Source organism: Patella vulgata, chromosome 8 (genome assembly GCF_932274485.2).
Source record: "Patella vulgata chromosome 8, xgPatVulg1.2, whole genome shotgun sequence".
NCBI classification, from domain to species: Eukaryota; Metazoa; Mollusca; class Gastropoda; family Patellidae; genus Patella; species Patella vulgata.
In genome coordinates this window covers 48,887,722-48,912,091 of record NC_065886.2, presented here as the reverse complement: position 1 = coordinate 48,912,091, position 24,370 = coordinate 48,887,722, and the positions used below count along the sequence as shown (strand labels likewise).

General features: G+C 37.5%; 1 protein-coding gene across 2 annotated transcripts; it reads right to left on the bottom strand.

Annotated features, from left to right (window-relative positions):
* Window positions 1-8,024: 8,024 nt before the first annotated feature.
* On the bottom strand, window positions 8,025-22,704 carry LOC126829631 (monocarboxylate transporter 2). 2 transcript variants are annotated; one of them, XM_050559614.2, is made up of 7 exons: window positions 22,600-22,704; window positions 15,490-15,842; window positions 15,061-15,204; window positions 12,002-12,979; window positions 11,044-11,223; window positions 10,308-10,433; window positions 8,025-9,840 (listed from the first exon to the last, which is right to left on the bottom strand). In XM_050559614.2, exons 2-7 carry the CDS (start codon window positions 15,758-15,760, stop codon window positions 9,641-9,643), a joined length of 1,899 nt encoding a protein of 632 aa, XP_050415571.1. In that variant the 5' UTR covers window positions 15,761-15,842; window positions 22,600-22,704; the 3' UTR covers window positions 8,025-9,640. The 2 variants fall into 2 exon arrangements, with proteins under 2 accessions (XP_050415571.1, XP_050415570.1); XM_050559613.2 differs by lacking the exon at window positions 22,600-22,704 and adding an exon at window positions 16,491-16,585.
* Between the last annotated feature and the right edge of the window lie 1,666 nt (window positions 22,705-24,370).

Genomic DNA, 24,370 nt, shown 5'->3' with positions numbered 1-24,370 from the left:
ACTGCACCGTCCAGCGGTAGTCTACCCAATGACGTCATTCAATTAGAACGTCAAAAACCCTAGCTAGGTTAGCGATAATTAGGTTAGAATTTCAATTAGAACGTCAAAAACCCTAGTTAGTTTAGCGATAATGAGGTTAGAATTTCAGAAACACCTATAATGGTTATACTTAAAGATATATTATGGGAGATTAGACAAAGTTAAAAACTAGATCAAATTGATCCACTCTGAACCGAGAATTTAGCGATAGAATTTTAGATCTAGCCTCGATCATCATTACTAAAGTCGGTACGATGAAAAACATAGTCTTGATTATCCATAGTCTCGATTTAGCTCTTGCATAATGTATGTTTAACAATTAGGGAATCAAATTGAAAGGCAAAAAAAAAAGATTGTATTATTCAACCGCAGTTTGTCATTCTGTGGGTGACAACAACGGTTGCTCAGTGAGTAAGACGCTGACTCGCTAACCAGGAAATCTCAGGTTCGCTCCCAGTGTTGGCCGAGAAAGTTCCTCGGATTTTTCCGGTGCGGTGTTACCTTGTCAGTGGTGTAGGGCGGAGGGCCTCGCAAGGATAGTGTCTAGTCGTTCGGATGGGAAGAAAAATTCAAATTTTATGAATAATATACCTACCTGACATATGTACATATGGATTTCCTTTTTGTGCTATTTATAACTCGCACTTTCCGGTAATAGACTAAACAAGTCTACCGGAAGTTAAAAACGTGTGTACTACGTCATCATAATGTGACTTCCTGCATACGTGATATAATATGTCAATTTCAACGAGGCGCGTGTGAAAACGCCTGTGTTTAACTGATCTTGGTATATGGGGTAGGATGGGTGGGTTCGTACATATGTCAGGTAGGTATATATTATTCATAAAATTTGAATTTTTATCAAATTTTTGAATTTTATTTCATAAAAGCTACCTGACATATGTACATATGGATTAATCCTAGATTCCCCAAGCAGTACCATTAGATCAGTTCATTTACCTAAACTTTTAAGAACCATCTTATAGTTGTTCATACTAAATACAGCAGTTAAGAAAAAACATACCTTCCGGAAAAACTCGCCGGGAATTAAACAAATAACCATTCGACTTTAGCCGAAATTTCAGCCAAACACTTCACTAACCCGTTATTGTGTTTGTAAAAAATTTACATTAACATCATGTAAATAAAAATCAATAAACGTGGAGGCTTGAGTCCAATCCGCACTTTTCATGGATGCCCCTTTATACAGAGCCCAAGATGCTCCTACCGCTCTAGTTGAATGTCCCCGCACAACTGGCTCCACATCACCTGTGTAGGCCATTTAACCGTATTAACAATCCACCTAGACACTGTCTGTGCCGTTACCGGACGATGAGGTTTCTTAATACCCAAGAAGACGTTTGTTTGATCTTGCTCATTCTGTTGACAAAAATCTCTGTTTTCTTCAAATATATAGAAAAGGCTCTTTTTGGGTCCAATAATTTACAGCCTGAAAAACATGGAATAAAAATAGTTGGATTCATATGAAATGCTCTGTCCTGTTTCGAAAGACCTTGACGAATAAAAGTTACCCCACGTGAGTCTATATTAATATTACCTTCCCCTAATTTTAGAGACTGAAGATCTCCACACCTTCTGAAAGTTTAAATGGCAAACAAGAAAACTGTTTTCAAATTTACATATTTTAACTTAGATTTTCTCATTGGCTCAAAGGGTGCCTTTTTCAAAAGTTCCAAAACTCGTGGAAGATCCCATTCTGGCAAAAGTTTATGAACGGGTGGTCTAGAGTTGAACACACCCCGCAGCAAACGAATTATATATGGATGCTGTCCCACTGGTACCCCATTAATAGGTTGTAATGCTGTTAATAACATAGATCAATACCCAGTAATTGTTCTATATTTAAGACCGCTATCGTCGGATCCGACAAGAAATCAGCACAGTTGCTTAAAGTTGAAGCATAGTGATCAATTTCCCGTTCACTACACCAACCAACATATGGTCTGAATTTTGACGTATAATCTTTGTTCCCGACCGCCAGGAGGCTGCCAGTAATTTTCTAGTGTTCGCAGAAAATCCCTTTGTCTCGAGACGTTTGTCGACAACCTCCATGCAGTCAACTGAAACATTGTTGAGTTTGGGTGAAATATTTTTGGATTGCTCTGCTCCAGCAATATCTCTAAATTTGGCAGCTTCAGAGGAGGGGCTACAAGTAGTCGTAACAATTGAGGATACTATGGTGGCTGATTGGTATCATGTCGTAATGTCGTGATGTCGCCTTTCATAACGCGACAACCCGACATCACGACATTTCTACCCGACAACACGACAACCCGACATCACGACATTTCTACCCGACATCATGACATTTTTACCCGACATTACGACACTAAAAATGTCGTGATGTCGGGTAAAAATGTCGTGGTGTCGGCATCGCCCCCCCCCCCCCAAATATTTTCATGAAAAAAAATAGAAATCTGAAAAGAGCTCAGAATTGTGAGATCGGTCATTAGCCGAGGAGTTTTTGAAAATGGGGTGGGGGTCGGGGTATGCCCTTGTCGGGGAAGGCTATGGTCTAGTCGGGAATGAATGCTCAGTTTGTCGGGAAGGCTCGCGCCGTCTGTCGGGTTTTGAATATTTTTAATAATATGGAAGCGGAAAGAAAGCAGTCCAGTCAATGATGAACACGTACGCCATCTGAATAGAACTAGCACGTACACATGGCCTTTCTCAGTTCTTGAGTGCTGTGTTCCTGTATACTGGCATCCAACTCCATGCACCGGACGAGTCCAGTGATAGAAGTAAGCAGCTGAAAAGCAGTATAAACCCTCTGTTTATGCCTTCCCTGATAAAAAATGTGAAGTCTCATAAAATGAAAAATGTGGCCAAAGTAAATCGTTCGACTTGTTCTTTGTTTTCGTAGTAATAGAGCTTGTATTTTAAAGATGACTTTTTACCAGTTTTTATGCTGAAACTGACATAATTTACTACCCACTCCAAATTACTAGAAAGTATTCGAAATGCCTGGAAATCGCGTCTACGGCGTCTTAGCGCCTCCGTCGCTCGCGGGAAAATATGCTGCCCCCCCCCCCAAACTAGTTCGGCCACGTACGCCTATGACACTCATAGTGCAGTTTGAGTTGCATTCGTATTCATTTGTATACGTCCACATTCATAATGTGAACCGTCTTCATTAGCTCAGTCGGAGCAGAACAGTGGGACGTTAAACCCCATTTCATTTCATAATGTGAACATATTATGAAGCCGCCCTTGTCTGTGTGTCTGTCATTGAGTCAAGTGGTGTGGTTTCCAGCCCAAGCTTGTACATGACAAAGAGTAGGGTCGTCTGTCTAACCTCGTGGGTTTTCTCCGGGTCCTCCGATTTCCTCCCACTGCTGAAGAACCCTACGCGCAAGCGAATTATTGAAATAAAATTGAACCATATGTTAGTCCCGAAATGACCTTGTTTGTGTCGAGTGGACGTTAAACCTCAACTCTCTCTCTCTCTCTCTCTCTCTCTCTCTCTCTCTCTCTCATGATCAAACTCAGAATTAGCTAGAATCAAGGTTATTGTGTCCCAAAACATCGACCAATCAAATTGCTTATCTCAGCTTAGCCTTAGGAAAATCATAAATAAACAAGATTATGAACATGTTAACGATTGTATACAGAGTCAGTTAAAAGCCTGATTAAATAAATGTGTTTTAAGTTGTTTTTTAAACGAATATAGAGGTGTACAACATGGTCAAGATATAACGCGACAACCCGACATCAAGACAACCCGACAACCCGACATCACGACAACCCGACAACCCGACATCACGACAACCCGACAACCCGACACCACGACATTTTTAGTGTCGTAATGTCGGGTAAAAATGTCGTGATGTCGGGTAAAAATGTCGTGGTGTCGGGTTGTCGTGAGGTCGGGTGGAAATGTCGTGATGTCGGGTTGTCGGGTTGTCGCGTTATGAAAGGCGACATCACGACATTACGACATGATACCAATCAGCCACCATAGGATACCAAGGTTGTCGTGGCCAACACGTTGCTATCACTGACAATTTTGAATGTGTCGTAACACTAACGGAATCAAACTTATTGGTGGGTAAGCATACCCGAACATGTTTGTCCACGGAATGGACAGAGAATCTATTGCATGGGCCAGAGGATGCTGGATCCACGAACAAAAGATCAGAGTCTTGCGATTTTAGGCAGTCGCGAATAAATCTATGGTCGGATATCCCCACCTCCGAAAAATGATGTTGACTAATTCTTGATTCAGTGACCATTCTGTTGATAGAATTTTGCTAAAGTATTGTTTACCCCCGCTATATGAGCTGCCTGTATAGCCATGTTGGTCTTGAACACTAAATTCCACACTTCCATCATTTCCTGACAGAGTTGTGCAGATTTTGTTCCCCCTTGTTTGTTTAGATATTGCACCACTGTAGTGTTGTCTGAACGAACTAGTATATCTCTGTTCACAAGAACTGGAACAAAATGTTTGATTGTTAAGTATACTGCTTTCAATTCCAGAAAATTGATATGCCGTGTTCTCAGAGTTTTCGACCAAACTCCTTGAACAAAGAGATGGTTGACATGACCTCCCCAGCCGTTCAATGAGGCATCTGTGGTTATCGTTATTGAAGGGTGAATGTGACATAATGAGCGACCCTTCAAAATGTTTGCTTCCTGTAACCACCACTGCAGATGTGATCTTAGACTTGAGGAAACAGGCACCTTCAAATTTAAACTCATTGTTGCCGGTTTCCAAACACCTAAAAGGTGAAATTGAATAGGTCTCATTGCTAGTCTTGAATTTGGAATTAACTCTAAACAAGACGCTATTATTCCCAAGAGACGTAGATAATGCCTTGCTGTGCATTGATCTTTGAGTAGACTTTGAACAGATAAAAACAGATTTTTCACCCTCTCTGACGTGGGATAAACTAAGCCCTGGTCTAGACGAAACAGGGCGCCTATATAAACGATTTGTTGGGATGGTGCCAGTTGTGACTTTTTTAGATTGATTATAAAACCTAGTCGAATCAGATGATCTACAATCTTTTCTCGATTTATTAAAAGATTCTCCCTCTGACTGTCTATCAATAGAAGGTCGTCAAAGTAAAACGCCATTCTGATATTTTGAATGCGAAGATTTTCGGCTACAACCGACAGAAGTTTTGTAAAGACACGAGGTGCCGATGTTGGGCCGAAACATAACACTTTGAATTAATACACCTTGTTTCTACACAAAAACGAAGATATTTCCGGTGGTCTGGGAAAATAGGAATATGGAGGTATGCATCTTTTAAATCGATTGAGATTGCCCAATCGTTTGATTCGACTAAATTCAAAACTTTCCGTAGAGTATCCATTTTGAAATGAGTTTTCTTGAGATACCTGTTCAAGAGACGTAGGTTGATGACCGGTCTCAGCTCCCTGTTCTTTGTGGGAACCAAGAAAAGTGTACTGTAAAAACCTACATTTTCTCCCTCTCTGGAACAATCTCTATGGCATTCTTTTGCAAAAGAGAAGAAATTTCTTGTTTTATAAGTTTTAAATTGTCCACACCCATAATAGTGTGCTTTACTCCTAAGAAAGGAGGTAACTGAAGGAATTCCAGTTTGTAACCCTCTTTTATGGTTGATAAAACCCACTTGTCTGTAGTTATCTCTTGCCATTGTTCCAGAAAATGAGAAAGACGGCCCCCAACAGGTACTTCTGGGCACCTCATTAAAACACTCACCTCGTCATTGTTATGTTGTGCCTTTTCTATGAGAGCCGACCGTAAAGGAAGGTTTGCGGGTATTATGGTAGCCTTTGTTAGGATATGATCCCTTTCTTTCAAAAGGCCTACTTGTAAACTTCTGTGCTGGGGCGCGAAAAGACCCTGTATTAAATTGCATTTTCCTACTAGTAGATGGGTGGAAAGATGCGCTCCGTTTAGCTGGGAAAGACTCACTAACGAACGCCCCTTACGCTTTCGCTCTCGACGATGAACATCGGGTAACAGGTCTTGAACGGCTTTCTTTTGGTCCTTTTTCTCCGAACACACCATCTCCTGTAAGAGGCAAAATAGATACAATCTTTGAATTTTCAACTTCTAAAAGAGACGTGTTAGTCATGGCTACCGAACGTCTCATAATATGGTGGAAAGCCCCCACTCTACCTATCTGATCTAAAAATATTTTGCTGACATAGCAAAAAAATTCTGTATTTGCTGTACTAATTTCTCTTTTATAGAGTTCAGATCCTGACTTTCCAAAAATTGCTGCATGAGTTCACCCAAAGCCTGCTGGATATAAAGGTGAATACTGATATCCATAAAAGCTGCCTGCTGTCCCCTATATGCCACTTTCTCTACCGCTCTGTAAGGTTGTTTATATAATGAGCGACCAGATTTAGCAAAAGATGTATTCGGACCATGCTTTTGAATTAAGCAGGCTTCTATCATATCATCCATTGATGGAACTTGTAAAAATGTTCTTGTTTCCTCATCAATGGGAAACACTTCCAAATTTCCTTCGAGAGGCAGAAATGCTAGAAGGATTTACCGAAAACAAACTAAAGTTCACACAAAAAACATGGGCGATTTCCACGCGCCGAGAAAGGAAACTGACATATTATATTACGTGTGCAGAAAGTCACATTATGATGACGTAGTACACACGTTTTTAACTTCCGGTAGACTTGTTAAGTCCACTACCGGAAAGAGCAAGTTATAAATGGCGCAAAAAGGAAATCCAGATGTACATATGTCAGGTAGGTTTTATGACATAAAATCGGGGGCCTCCGTATACGTTGGCAAGCGCGTAAAAGAACCCTTGTCAGTTGAAATTTGAAATAAGTAGGCCGTAGCACCGCTGTCCGGGTAGAATTTGCCTCATAGCGTACACTGTATGGCGTATGACGGTCTTCATTAGCGCTATCCAAGTTGAATTTCCCTCATAGAACACTGTATGGTGATGACGTATCCCCGTCTTAATTAGCCCAGTCGGTCCATTAATGCTGTGGATTCGTCGGTTAACTAATGCAGTGGAGAGTTTACCATTATTGTCGAGATGTCATTCTGTGATTTCGTTGGTTAAATGGTGCAGCAGAGCGTTTACCATTAAAATCGGTGTCATTCTGTGGGATTGCTTCTTTTTAGCGGTAAAGGTAAATGTCGAAGAAATGCGTTATAGTGTCAATACATATTATTTCTTATTCAGTGTAGTACTTTTTTTTTATTTTGGTTTGAAATTCATAAAATATATATGTATCAGTTAGGTTCCGTATGGGTAATGCCAAATGAAAATTTATGTAGAAGTCCCATGAACAGTGAAAAAAGTTTAGTCGGTAGTTAGTTTAACCAGACAGATGAATGAACAGTTTGTGGAAACGGTGTAGTACGGGTAGAATTTCACCCATAGTACACTGTATGGCCGTTCTCATTACTCTGGTGGCAAAACACGACGCTAAAACCCCTTTAGTTTGATTTAAAATATAAAGTCTACCGTTTGATTTATAATATAAAGCCTGCCGTTTGGAGGTCCAAAAATGGTAGGAAACGGTCTTGAAAAGCGACCGATACATTAAAATTCTAATAAAAGCTTTTACTCCCTACATTTATACGCCCAGGGCAAAGTAAATAATGTGATTTTATTCAGCAGACTGGGCTTTACAATTTTGTCACATCGTCCAAAGAAGAACTCGAAATCGTTGCGCATGTAGTGGCGACACCAAACGACATGATAATGATTATTGATACGATGGAACTGTCAAAATTCTAAGGCTACAGTTTTTAACGGTCTGTTTTCAAGCTTGTGAACACGACTGAGATGCGATTGTTTGCAAGCAGTTTGGTCGATATCAACGTTTCCGAGAGGATAAGCTGTTGTCTTTTTAAGTATCAGGTTTTAAAATGACACACAGTCTGATCATGTTACTAAATTCATGTAAAAGCAATAAGTAATTCTGTATTTCCAGCATGTGCTACCATTTTGCACGATATCTTTTGTCGCAGTAATACAGATACATATAATATAGACTTTTATTAGAATATGATAGAAGACAATGGCAACATACTCTTCATTATACAGGGTCAATGTTATTATATACAAATATCTTCTTATATATAAAATCTCTTTGTGTTAAAATATGAAGAGAAGTAGAAAGTTTTAATTAATTGTCATCAATTTTATCACATCAAATAAATTCCCTTGAGACCGGCATTTAACAGATATCATGTCCTGAAACCTTAAAAATTATAACAATAAACAGAAAATAATAAAACATAAGATAGATATTCAATTTCTATTTTACAGTTTTTATAAATATCCATAAAAATATAGAATCATTACAATGTACAAAAGAAACAGTACAGTCTCATATAGTCCTTACATACTTAAACAGTTTAGCATTTAATAACATGTTACTGCATATAGCCAATAATACTGATTTACACGATCGGTGCAAAAACTACTTTTAATGTCATGATAAAATTTGGGTCTTGATAAAATAAAGCCAGGTGAGCTTACATTAATTTGAATACGTTTAAATATTAAATAAAATTCATGAGCTTAATCTTAATAACAAGTTGTCAGTCAACGTAACATACACCCACCAAAAAACAGGTGCCTATAAAGTCCCACGATACTTGAAAGTCGCAATATTCCAGACTCGGAGGCAATTATAGGATTTCGGGAAATGCACAATAAAGAATAGTTTTACTTTTAAAAATGACGAATCCTAACCTAAGTTATTGCCGTGTAAAGTTCACATTACTTTCTACTGATTTCAAGTCATTGTTATCGTCCTTGTCACGGCAGTGGAGTGCTGCATGCTAACTCATATCAGTCCGTGAACATCGAGCTCAATATGGCATCTTGGCCTGGTTTATGTCGCCCAAGTCACTTTTCGTTCTTTCTTTTTGTTAAATATAAATAAGGAAAATATTTTTGACCCGCTAACTTTGAAAAATAATGTTTAATGCGTAAGTTATTTTTGTTAAATTTAAACACGACAACAGTGAGCTTGACGTTGCCACTTTTAAACCCAAAATAAATACATGTAGATGAAACTCATTAATTGTACATTTATCTTTTTAGAAGGCATTGGTTTACTGTTACTCTGTTTAACCTCGGGATAAAAAATGGTATTGATGTTTCAAAACCTTGTTGGTGTTCCAAGTCTCAAAATGTTCATGAACAAAAACTTAGGCATGGTATTTATGCAACGATGAAAGCTTCGCCTTTTCCACCCAGTTAGAATCTAAGTTATGATGTTTCAAAATATCGACAAATCAAATAGCTTATCCCTGATTAGCCTAAACAGAAAATGGTCACCGTCAAAATCAGTCATGACATGAAGATCTACATCAAGTTTCAACATTCTACCTCATTTAGAAGCAGGGTTATCGTGTTCCAAAATTTTGAGAGTAGGGCAGACTGACGAACAGACGGACGAACGAATCATTTAAAATAGTTCTATGGGGTTTTTTTTCGAAAGACGGTGGACAACAACAGGCAAACCGAGATGAATCCACAATATATGGAAATTTTTGTAAATTCGCAGAATGTAAATAACACTATAATAATGGTTGAGCAAATAATATTATGTGTGCTTCATGTTAAAGTGCACAAAAAGAATGGAATTATGGAGATGTAAGATTTCGAGACTCTTCCTCGTCGCTGCCTATACCATTCACTTGATCTAATGCCATATCATTATCAGGAGTAAATCGCTTCATAAAAGGCAGCATTAGAATAAAATGAAACAAGGCCCCACCAACTATCATAGCTCCTCCTAGGAAAAACGATGGGTCAAAGCTTTTGGTACGATCATAAACAGCACCTGTAAGATACATAAGATATAAAATAAAACATAGTAATATGTGATTAACTCACATACATTATCGAGATTACAAATCTCCAATTGTTTGGGTGTACGTCATGTTTAGGATCTCCAACAGTTTGGTTGTACATCTCGTTTGGCATCATGTATCAATAGAATAGGTCGTGTTGGTAAAATAAGGCGTTTTGGTAGAAAAAGGCGTGTTGTGAGTAGTAGATAAGCTAGCTTAACTTCAGCATTTCAAGACTATTCACCAAAACTGGATGTAATTTTATTTTGCATGACCAAGGTGTGTCCAGTAGAATTATATTTACTTGTAGGTGTTACTGAAAAGAATTGCAGTAGGTTGTCACATTCAAAATAGAAAAGTCTCTTCAAACACAAACACTACGAGCAATTTGAAACTAACATATAGTAAGAGGTGAAATTGGCTTTTGGGGTAACATGTTAAACCAATCAATAGATACCTGCAATAGGCGGCCCTGCAGCAGACGACAAACCACGAGCTAATGTTAATAATCCAAAAGCACTGGTTAACTGTTCTAAACCCAGTAAATCACATAATATAATAGATGACAAAGATATATATACACCTGAAATTAAGAAATTAAAATAATTTACGTTACAGAATAAATATTTATGATAAAGTCCGGAATCTAGTATTCCCGAGTCTGAAGTAATATTTAGATTGTTGGTTGTTACAACACCACTAGAAACATCAATGCTGATTGGTTGATCAAATGTCTAACGTCATAAGGTCAAAGCCACTCGTATGACCTTTAACGCGATCTATTACTACAACCGGTCAGATCTTCATGTAGTGTAGGCCATCGAAAGTATATAAAAAAAACGAAACGAAATATAGATCTGTATTTTAATCAGATTGTCATATCTACTTGGTTTTCTAAGATTAAAAAACCTATGTTTCTCTCTAGCTGTACAGAATATAACCCCTAAAAATACTGTAAACACATTTATTGAAATTAAGGGATAAATTAAGCATGTATCCTTTATGTTCATACTAAATGTTTGCAGATGTATTCGACATTATTATAATACCATTTGTTTAATGTAAGAAATACTGGAAAGTGAGCAAATTTTTCTTTTTAGATGCAAAACATCCTTTTTGAATGCACTTGTTACTTCCCCACTTGATAGTTTCTATTGTTATATATCTATATATGTTGTAAACTGTGAACTCACCTACACACAGACCAAATACTGCTGTAAAAATACATAATGTAATATATGTATCACAGAATGGACATAACAGGGTAGAAATACCACACATCAGCATAAATACATTGTTGATTAATAAACTTCGACCTTTAGTAAAATCAGATAAAACACCAGCTAAAACTCTTCCGATTGTGTTAGTTATACCTGTTAAAAAAAATGAATTTTTACCATACCTGATTTGTTTTTATTACGTAAAGGAAGTGCTTTTAGGGCATTTATTTACAATAAAGTATTGCATATTTGGTATAGTAGAGACACCGCAATCTTACTAGAAAAATACTGGATTCCCTGAAAAACACCCATGAAGTGCACACAGGACAAAACTTGAATGGGTTCACTAACCGAGTCTGCTTGAATGAAGTAAGATGTGTTGGTCGAATGGCTAGAGGTTTTGCAGTGAGAGACTTAAACGTACTGCATACTTTGCGATTAAAGAAGTTGGCAGAGGGTAATACAAGAATTTACTTAGAATTCGATATTTATGGTAAATGGACCACAAGTCACGTGACAACACAAGATTGGTTAAAATACTTAAATAGACTTTACAGCTTGGATGTATGTTTTAAGAGGGAATAAAGCAAACCTTTAATAGATAAATTAGTTTGAATATATCATCACACTACACGGTTTGTGTGGGAGGGTGGTTGGACGAATGGTCTGTCAACTGGCGTGGTTTCGATTCCCCGGTTGTGCGTGACAAGGAGTAGAATCGCCTATCCAATCTCGTGGGTTTTCTCCAGGTCCTCTGGTTACCTCCCACAGCTAAAGACCCCTGCGCGTAAGCGAATTCTTGAAATAAAATTGAACCATATGTTAATCCCGAAATGACCTAGTTTGTGTCGAGTGGACGTAAAATCCCATTTCTCTCTCTCACACACACACAGGGCATCTTTAAATACTGTAAATATGATATTATACTAACCTATGATAGAAAGTAAAAACGAGGCCTTATGCGGCTCAATTCCAAGTCCAATGGCACGATCAACAACGTACACAAAAGGTACATAAAACCCAATCATCGCCATTATGTTGCCGAAACAAATTAACAGGAAAGGCACATTTTTCAAAATAGAGACATTTAACATTTGTTCCATGGCGTCTCGAGCCGATGGAGGGAGACATTTGCATAAGAAAAAATGGGACTCGGGTACCTCGCTCTCTACCATGTTTCCGGGAATACTGGTAACACTTTTAATATAAGTTTTCATATCATGTTGGGATCGACTATACTGGGGAATATTCATAATACTTCCACTATAGAAAATATCCTTTCTATACATAGGCCTCGCTAACTCGTCTTTAATTTTATGTATATTAGCATCAGAAATAAAAGTTCGATCGACATTTCGTCTTCTTAGATTTTCTTCTCTTATCTTATCTTCAACGTTGACACAAGCAACCGTTACCAATGGGGACTCTTCTGATTTCTTAGAGCTAGTGCCTTCGGCAACGGTCAAAATTTCTGGTACTTCTTTTTGAATATCCAGATCAGTGTTATCGGTCGTCTGATCAACACGTGTTATAACTATATTTGGGACTGAGGAATACGCTACCGCACCGACATCTTTTTTAGTCTCGATGCTCTTAAATAGGGCTTTTAATCGTTCCTCCTTACTTGTACCATTTGGTATCGAATTGGTGGTATTCAATTGTTTTTTTGTAACTTTCAGAGGACGCATTAACATACCACAAACACACCCATTTAAAACTATTCCCGATAACAACATTAATGCATTGCTCCAATCATATATATCCAGAAGAAATTTGGACAACGGTGCAAACACAAAGGTGCCCACACCAGATCCACATACAGCGATGCCTGTAGCCATTGCTCGTTTTCGATCAAAATAAAAACCAACACTAACAATAGCCGGCAAATACATCATTCCAAATCCAAAACCTATAAAATATAATTTCATGTAATTAAAACAGCCATAACATGATTGCTGCAATATAATGTGAATAATGATGGCCCTCAATTCACAATCAAATATAGGCTGCCTGGCAACGAAACATACGCCCACAGCAGCTAAGTCGTTGTCGAGTGGTCAGCTTCTTCGTCACATGACCTTAAACGCTGTGTATAAACTTTAAGTCAATTCTCTACAGCGCCCACAAGATTTTCAAAAGCGAGCAAGGGCCATAACTCTGGCCTAATTATCGGAAGTCGTTTAAAATCAATAGGAGTCTACGTCTCATGACCTTAAACACTGTTTATAAAGTAAGAGAAAATGGGATATTAACTTAGCCTCTAGTACTGGTGGACTACGGGCGATCACCGACAGTGTTAACGACAACATACGACCACATTTCAATGTGGGCGTATAAAAATTGTAGAGTACTGCATTATTGTAGTAAATGTCAAACCAAAAAGGGTAAATACCTTCACAAATTTCTATTGCAAAATATTTGACCGTGTTTTTGCTTAAAGTAAAACGAAATTTTGAACTATAAAAACGAGACGAAATAGGATCTGTGTTGTAATCAGATTGGTTGTCAGGCGACGAAACATAAACCCATCGAACCTTTGTCGTCCTGACTGTCATTAAATGCGTTGTAGGTAACTGGATCATTCAAATGATACTAAAGATAGGTTCCCAGGTAACGAAACATACGCCCAAAGCAGCTACGTCCTCCATGTTGCTGGCCAACAAATAAACTAAGCCAAGGGGCAAAAATTTTATAATGGCACATGGACATCAACATGGCACATAAATGTCAAGTTAAACGTGTGATAACTTTATACCTAGAACTACCACAAGCTCGGGACAGACGGGAGTGACGACAATATGACCATATTATTATTTCAATATGGGCGTATAAAAGTAACAGGTTAAGATTACTAATTTATAAAGAACAGTGTTGCTGTACATCAATTTTAGAAATGGTTAAACAGATTCCAAATATAATTTTAACATAGAAATCTTTGCCATTGTCATCCAACTATCTGAAGATTCCAAAACTATAAATATCGTTTAAAATGTGATGCACCTACAGTATCTGATTTGATGGCAATCTGTTTATTTGATGAATAGCTGATTTCAAACTGATATCTCCTCACAATATCATACAACAATGTTATATAACAAATCTTTGAGATGAATTATGGGTAACAACAAATGATTTCAATTTCGTGGGTTACTTCCGGGATCTTGATTACGGGTCAGTAATCTACGTTAAAATTGGTGGGAAGTTCAGGCAAGATGACAAAACTCACAAAATATGTAGTAGAAAGGTGGTTCATGCCTTTGCAAGCCGTTATCCCCCCCCCCCCCCGAGAAAAAGAATATCGTAGTATCCCCAATCTGGTTAAAACACAGATCCTATTTCGTTTCGTTTTTATAGTTTAAAATTTCGTTTTACTTGTCTTTACTACACTTGGATCTGGAAGAGTTGTTATTTAACCCGTGTTCTGAATGGTGTCAGGGATAAGCCAATGAAAAGGTCTGTCACGGCGAGCTTCAGGCGTGTTTTGCACTGAACTGTTGGTAATCCACTAGTAACATCAATGCTGATTGGTTAATCAAATGTCTGACATCATAGGGTCATAAATCGGTCTTTTGACCCCTGACGTGACCTATCGCTATAACTTGTCAGATCTTCATGTAGTGTAGGCCATCGAAAGTATAAAAAAACGAAACGAAATATAGATCTGTATTTTAGTCAGATTGTAGTATCCCTTGTATCTTCGCGGTTGTGTACATACACATAGGCGTACGGGGAAATTTTTGACTGGGGGGGGGCGGTTGTGGCTGGTGCCCAAAAAATGTAGTTAGGTTCTTAGTATGTTACATAATAATAATAAATTCGCTGTTAAATTGGACACATTCAAGAACACAATATTTTTTTATACAACTTTTACAAAGTACAAATGTGTGCCCAAATTTTCCCAGCATTTGGTGCCAAAAATGGGGGGGCGGGCGCCCCCCAGCTCGTGCGCCTATGTACATACAAATGCATGTTGTATATATATGTGCTTACCTCCTAGAAGACCATATGTACAAATAAGTATCTCAACGGAAGGTGATAGAGTGGCTAATAAAAATGCTATTGTTGCTATAATACTTCCAACTATTGTGACAGGCCTACATCCAAACCTGTTAGTAAGAGCACTTACAATAGGCCCTGAAAAACATTTCATTGTCGAAAATTAACACTCATAAAATATAGAATAAGTTTTAATTAAAGACACCTCAAACAAAGTGTATGACTGACAGTATGCAAAGCAATAATAATTGAATCGTGAAATGGCGACAAGCTGTGATAACAGACCATTCTTGTGTATCCCTTGAGTGGTTATCTAATACTGGGAGTCAAGAAGACTCAGTAAGTAGGACGCTGGATTGCCAACCAGGAGGTATTGGGTTCGCTTCCGGTGTTAGTCGAGATATGTGTGTTAAAGTTACTTACCTGCACAAAGATACATGCCCGCTTGCAGTGAACCAACAAGCGATATTTTACTTCTTGGTGCATTAAACGCTCGGGTAAACTCGAGTAAGAAAATACCAAACGTGTAGCAAATACCATCAACTATGAAATTGCTAATGAAAGAGGCAAAAACAATAACCCATCCCCATCCTCCATCAGGCGGTGTTGGTATATATCTACTAAGGTCTTCATCACTCGCTATATCGTCAGCCACTGGCCTTTTGATTTCTTTCTTGCTTGCTTTCCTACCCATGATAGACAATGTCCGTCTGTCGTCCAATCTGTATTAATAAATAGATTACACTAGATTTCTACAAACCATCATGCTGCTCGACCTAAATAAAAAAAATGAAAAAAAAAAAAATGATAAAATTAGTAAAATTGCAGGAAAGTGACACATGATGCAAGATTGTTAAGGACCGGTGAAGAATATTAGTGCCGATTGCTTTAACAATATAACTAATAAAAGGTACATAAAAGAAATGTACGGTACCGCTTACTTTAACTAAGTGAAATATGTCAGTTTGGCGTTGGTTCGACAGCCATAGGCACAAGCGTTGTCAATTGTTGGTACTATAACTTCTGATTCGGCTATAATAAAAGCATATGAGCGGCCGAATTGTTCTTACAGAGATTTTTGTAAACACTGATTCAACCTGGTGATATAACTAAACATCATCATATTAAATCAATATTTAAAAGCTAAATTGTTAGAGACAGAATCCTAAACCTTGGGTCACCATATATAGGACTCGCTCTGCTCTCTTAACGCTTTTAGTTATATGTCGGTCATGTCATAACAGGTTTACTACACGTTTTCATAATCGTTTAACTTCATTTCCATAAATTGATGAATATTTCAGTCGAAACACCCGACAATATGTCACGTGTCTGTTACAATTTTGCTAATATATTGAGACAATAATAACTTATCTTTTCTAGATAAGATACTAAATCTTTCTTATCTATATAATATTACTTACGCTGACTTATCAAACACGGCACGATATGATACAGACTATTCTCAGTTACATTTACAATATTGTAATATATTATAGCTTACGGCACAGATATACAATATCTCATACAAAGGATAATAGGTTAACATATTTACGACATATAAGCATACATACGAGTTTTACAACATTTTTCTGCCCAGTGTTGTTAAACTGACACTGAACAAGTATAGTGAACTTTAGCAGTCATACTTGACCGGTCATGCTAACCGACCTCTTTACATAATGAGAAGAAGAGAAATATATCGTAAACAAAAGTCTCAAGTCACTGATTGCAATTTCCATTTTTCGGTCAATGTTAAAATATATTTAGATTGATTCTTTAACATTTTATTAAGAAAATAATACAAAAACATCTCCTGGCTTTCACGTAATCTCATAAAACAGATTACAGTGACTGTTTTGGGTGATGCTAGCTGTTTTTGACCACATTCCACATCGTCTGCAGTTGATGCTGACCACATCCCACATCGTCTGCAGTTGATGCTGACCACATCCCATATCGTCTGCAGTTAATGCTGAATGTTGACGCATTTTGAATTCAACATAACTTTATAAATACTGAATGGAATTGAACCATGTTTGGACCAATATTAACTTCCACAATGTTGTAGATTGCAAGGGATTAGGGGATTAGAGGCTTTATGTTGACTTATTGATTTACATTTACGGGAAACGAATTCATATTCAGATCAAATTATAATCTGTTATCAGTACTGTCATGATTAAAGGCAGTAATTCATAGTTTTGCTGTTTGGGGTTTGTTTCTAAATGCAGATTAAAAACATTGTACAGTGTGGTAAAGGGTATAAATGTCCTGTGATTTTCTTGCATTAGAAAATGGATATCTTTGCAATACTGGGATACTGTAAGATACCACATGTTACTTGATTTTGCCGAATTCGTCCACAGGTCTTCACATTTTGACTACTGATTAAGATCAAATGTGCTTGACATATTTCGCTCAACGCAATATCCAAAGTACAAAGGCCTTATTGGTTTATAGCGGAAGGTTCAGTTCACAGTGTAGTTTTTAAATTGGACTTTTGGAGTATTTATTCTGGGAATATCCAAAAGGTCAATGAACAATACTTCGAATGGGTATATAAAACAATGTCGTTCAAACTTTCTTCATGGCCAGTTAGCAATGAAATGTGGTTTAACGTCCTACTATACACACATAGGTGTAGGTGGCCATTCTCAGTTTAAGGGGGGGGGGGTTATAGCGGGGCTGAGGCTATTTGCCCGAAACATTGTCATTTCACAATTATACAATTATATTTCCGTGATGGTCTCATTCTCTGGTGTGCCCGGAAAACGGAAATACATTGCCCGAAAAAAGTACGGTTCACCGAATCTGGCTCCTACACCTATGATAGGCCTACTGCAGCAACTGTGCTAATGAAGATGGGCATACGCCATGCAGTGTGATATGAGGAGATTTTAACCAGACAGCGGAACTATGGCCCATTCTTATTTCGAATTCCAAGCATCAGGGTTTGCGTTTACGAGCACGCAAACAAGTATACGGGACCTCGGTTTTCCGTCCCGTCCAGACGGCTAAACGCTCATCCCTACCAGGCACTCGAAACTTGCACCACTGAAACGGATAAACCACACCGGAAGATCCCGAGGAACTTTCTCGGATAACACCGGGAGCAAATTTGGAAAGCTCTCTGACTCACTAAAGCAAGAACAGTTGAACAAGCACAGGAAGTTTGAAAAATAATCACAAAAACTATGACGCACACTCGGACCTACGTACAAGAGTGGAGACAATTTAAAAGTACCGATTAAAATCACTTTTGCATCTACAGCGTCATCAAAATTATGTAAAGTCTCCAATGTTAGCAAATTATTCTTAAGATCGGTTACAATTCAATATTCTCTTTGGTTTCCACTAACGCCCATTGTTTCGACACCTATCAGTTAAACGCGCATAGGTTTCACCTCAGCGAATACACCATCATTTCCATTTTTTAAAAGGTGTACTTTTGGCCATGCCGTTTAATACAACACCCAATCTAATCAAAATAAAAAACCAATATTTCGTTTCGTTCCTTTTAATACTTTCGATGGCCTACACTACATGGAGATCTGACAAGTTGTACTGGAAGGTAGTGTCAGGGGTCGTACGGGCGGCTTTTGACCCTATGACGTCAAGCATTGATTAATCAATCGGCGTTGACGTTTCAGACCGTAACAGACCGTTTCATTGGCTAATCCCCCATTTCACCAAAACGCCGGTAATATAACCACTCTTCCAGATCCTAGTGTAGTGAAGACGGGTAAAACGAAATTTTGAACTATAAAAAACGAAACGAAACAGGATATGTCTTTTAATCAGATTGATACAGCACATTTAAAATGGTATACCAGCATTACTTCAAACTAAGTCTACATATTTCTAATAAGGTAACTTTTCTACTTTGACTATGTGTAAGTATTTCCACAAACTGTCCCTAGTTAGCATTCTCAATATAGAAAACGATTATAGTTATACAGACAAGGAATTACGTTCAGTGACTTTATTGAAAATTTAATTTATAAAATTTATTATCTTCCAAAGGAGCCATACATAATCTATAGTAACACCTAAAACCATCTATGTTGGGCAACAGCAATGCAAAACAATATACTGGAACACGAAACAAATTTTTACAATGGTTTGAAAACGGCGACATTATTTCAAATTACGTGTTAAAGTCACCCAATTGTCTATAGCGTGTCAAGTATGTAATACAATCCTAATAAGACACATTATATCAATTATCTCTGATAAACTCGTCTCATAGATAAAATTTGCAAAATTTTCAAGAGCTGTTGTCACACTGTACCGGTCTAGTCGTATCATTCCAAATACACAATTCTTTCTTTTCTTAATCATCTCCAAAATTCGTCTTTAAAGCGACAGTAGATCGTATCAAAGCTTTCCTCAACACACAGAGAGAGAGAGAGAGAGAGGGAGAGAGGGGTGTTTAACGTCCACTCGACACATACTAGGTCATTTCGGGACTAACATATGGTTTTATTTTAATTCAATAATTCGTTTGCGCGTAGGGGTCTTTAGAAGTGGGAGGAAACCGGAGGACCAGGAGAAAACCGACGAGGTTGGACAGGCAACCCTACTTCTTGTCACGTACACCGGGGATTTGAAACCACGACAGTTGACTTAATGACAGGCCTTATGATACAGCGCGCACATGCTAACCATTCGGTCATCCACCCGCCCCCCCCCCTCTTTCCTCAACAACATAGAATATCGTGCGAGGTTTGGTAGTCTGTACTTTGTGTTTTGCCATTTGTTGTAAAGTTGTTGGATGTCAGGTTGAATAATTGTCTATTAGACTGGACCAGTGATTAAAATGATTTGTTCATTCGCCACAGCTTACATTAATGAGCTACATATTTAATAATAAAGGTTGGATTGTGATCGATAGTTGACATCATATACAAAGTTATTATTATCACATGTATATTATCATCCGTGACTCATTATCACAAGATATTATATCTATGTTTTACGCTATAATTCAATGTCCGCTTTCAGTTCACATTGTGTTTTTAAATCTAAACAGCTAGGTAGGTGATTGCTGCTGGTCCCTTCACAGTTATCGGGCAACGTCGCCCCAAATAACTAAACATAGTTGCAAGTCTTGTAGTCGAGATAAGATAATGCTTGCTTTTTCTAGAACAACTGATACCACTTCTTATTTTATTTGGTATATTAACATTGCTGACAAATACTGTATAAGTCCTAAAGTCCCCAGTTCATAATTATTGCATAGTAAAGTTATAAAAATAATAAATAACTGATTGATCGAGTGCGCTGTACATTATACGATCTATATAAGCAAGTCATGGTTTCCATCCCAGCGCTGGTACGTGACAATTTGTAGGATCGCCTGCCTAACGCCCCGGTACTCGGGGTTATTCCCAGTTCTAAAGACCTCAATATAAATATTTAAACAAACCATACTTCATGTTGCTCCCAAAACGACCTAATTGCTGATGCAAAATAACCTGTTACAAAATTGCAAAACTGTCAGTAAGTTGAATGTTTATTTGAACACATTTCAAACCGACACATAATGTCTTCATTATTGATAACTTGTACGCATAGCTTGTGTTTGAGGTTATCTTATCTGGGCGATTATCGCGAATAACCTTACTGAAATGTGCTTAATGGCAGGTACGTTCTTACTTAGAAATTTCTATTCAAAGTGATTTTACAAAGAAAGGGAGGGTGACGGGGTGCATTCCAGTGTCTCTCCACGTCAGTTGAATCGATGATAAGACCTTGTTTTGCGCACTCCCTTATGAAATGACTCCTCGGAGAAAACATATCTGTCGGATACCAAGTCTATCTGTCAAATATCAAGTCTATCTATAATAGTCAAGGTCGCATCTCATTGATAAACTGCATGTTTATTAGAATAATTGAATTCACAATGACTGAATGAATGCCAAAAAATAGATAAACTGTAGTTCAATTGAAGATATGAATTTGTTTTTGTGTTTTAATAGTTGAAACCACTGCTAGAATGTGATAATGTGATACAATTGACAATGTGATACAATGACGCAAGATAATCTTACTTTTGATGGTAAGAAGACCGACAGGAATGGGGTGGCCTTTCTCTTTTGTTGAAATTAATTACTGAGGCGACCATATTTATTTTCAGATATGGTGCGCACATTTGTAGAAATACTGACGTCTGATATGCGACTTTTTATAACTACATTAGCCCTTTAATTTCGGGACTAACATATGCGCGTAGGGGTCTTTAGCAGTGGCAGGAAACCTAGAGAAAACCCACGAGGATGGACGGGGGAACCGAAACCACGCCAGTTGACTCATTGACAGGCCTTATGATACAACGCATTAACGCGCACGCGCTAACCATTCGGACACCCCTCCCCCCCAGCCGAACAAATAATTAAGGCCTTATCATCATCCCTTCAACACAAATCACGCTTTATTTGGTGTTTGTTTTTTGGTGGTTTTTTTCCTAGATGCCAGAGATAATGTTTTGTTTGAATATCATAAAAATACACAGGACACACATGTATGGAAAGTAATTATTGTTTATAATTGAGTTTCAACAAGGATTATCCAGACTTTTTCAATCCCGAAAACACGGGAATCCTGATCGTAACGTCGTTAAACAATAAAGATTTTGTTCTAAGTACACGTATTTCATATATTGACGGGAGGTCATTAGTATATTAGTCATAAGCTAGCTTAGATATACACAGCGTACGATCGATTGTCTTGATTGAAAATAAATTGAGAAACACGTGTATTTGACAGCGGTTGCTATGCACAGGTTATTAACCTCTATCTACTTCCATGATCACTGAAATGACTAATTACAGATTAAATCATATCAATAGAAAACCACCAGTAGCCTTACACGCCTCTTATGTCACAGTGTATAAGTTATAGAAATAGGACAAAGAAATGTGTTTTCAGTCTAGATGAATTACATGTACATATAAAGCCTGCTAAACCAAATCGTACAATCGCTTCAATAATAATAAACAATCATTCTATTTAAGGCACATATCAAGGCACCCTTCGTAGTTCAAGTTTGCAATGGTGCGTGGATCATAATTTCATATTACTTGTTTAGTAGTTTTCTGCTCAGTTGAATCATGGACCTCAAGGTCCATGGTTGAATGTACAGTTCAGATCCTATATATTATATATACAGCTACACACTATCTGCGTATGTAAGAAGTATCAGTTAATACTATATGCGTAATATACATAAAGTTCACCACCCTAGTTCTACCCTTATCTCTTCTTAGGGTATTTTAATTTTAGATGTCAAGGAGGTTGGGTGAGGTGTAGTCGGGGTTAGTAAAGGGAAGGGGTTTCGTTCCTTTTGTTATATGGTTATTGTGTTTGGACGATGTCAGAGGTCAGAGAAGCGAAAGCTATTATTCTTTTACACTCAGCACTGAATCATATGATACTGTTATTAATGCATAATCCTTTATTATCACTTGACAGACTGGAGTACGCCAACGTGTAACTGAAATACATTATAATTAGAAAATGTATACTCACAAGAACTACCTTCGTATCTCACTTCTCTCGTCAACATTCCTTACAATCAGCTGACGCGAGATATATGACCTAGTTTATAACACATCTCAGGTTCCCAGGGTAAATTTACGCATGCGCGAAACAAGATCGCTGTAAATGACCTGAAAATGAATTACGGGTCGAGTAGATATTGTCATATTTCTACAAACTTTCTGATGATAATAACACTACCAGGACACACAATGCTTTTTTAGTGTCATTCATACAAGGGTTTGTAAAATATAACATATCCTCGGAATCAATATTAATCGATGCATTTTTGTCATATACACTTCGAGTGTCTTATATTTATAAGCACTGAAAATAGTAAATAGCGGTTTCGTCCCTTGTAGCGTCCGAGTTGACGAGTCAACCAGTATATCGAAAATACCCACATTTTTTTATCATTATTATTTTTTCGAAGTGCTAGAAATTCTAAATCTGTAAAATAAAGTCGTATTAACACCAATTAATTGCACAGGAACACGCTTAGCTTGATAATAATAATAATAATAAGTCCATTTATATCGCGCTAATTCCACATATAGTCGTGCTCATAGCGCTCCAAAAAAAACCCCACACAATCACTCTTGCAAATATTTTTCAAAAAAGTATGTTTTCAATCTGGATTTAAAGGATTCTAATGATGGACTGGATCGAAGATTTTCAGGTAGCGAGTATCACATATTGGCAGCAACAACACTAAATGAGCGAGCTCCAAGGGGCTTAGCTTAATTTTGGGACGACAAAGGTTGTTTTTATTACCTGATCTTAGATTTTTCGATGGCATGTAAGGTACCACCAGTTCTTTCAGATAAGATGGCATTTCACATTAGGCCTATATGCATTGATATGTGAGAGACATCAATTTAAAGTCGATTCTTGCTTGCACTGGAAGCCAGTGGAGTGACCGTTAACGTCACCTAAATAATATTAGTAGCTGTTTCCCATTTAGTTTTTTTACTCTATCCAGTTAGGCTACTAAATGTCACTAAAAGATTTAACACGTTTTCATTAAACATACATTATGCAAGAACTAAATCTGATTATTGCAAGTCTTTATTTAGGCTTCAGATGTCATATAAATTATAAATTAGATCTTTATTTACACAAAAAGCACAAAATCAACTCTGTAGACCCACGGATGGCTTGGATTCAGCTTGGATTTAAACGGGATTTCGTTGACTGATTTAATTTTATATGGCGTCGTGAGCGGAGATTAACCGTTACGTTGACGTCATACTCCCGGATCGAGGCTAAATGATAGTGTGTACGAAGCGAGGCCGCTGTTGAGCGATGCCTTAACAAATGACATCTAAACTATTTAAAGTGCAATAAACTAAACACAGATAATGACAAATTATACAATTCCTGGTGACCGTGTGATGACTAATACAGACGGACAGGTCTTCTGTCTTAATAATATCAATAAAAATATTTTTATTTCCCCAATAGGCACGACGCCACTGGTGTTTACCTATAGATTTATCATAATTGTATTATAATATTATGTCCTATATTCAATTGATTTAATGCATGCCCAAAATACAAGTAAGAATGAAAATTTACCCTCTCACTCATTTTGTCCAATTGTTATAAAAATCCAAAAAGGTAAAACACAAATTCGGATATGATGATAGCAGAAAAAAGACAGCAGAGATTATGTAGGTGGAGTTAACGCCTGTCAATCAAACGATCGGCCATACTAAGAATCGGTGAAGATGGAATTCAATCCCATTTCTAGTCAAAAATT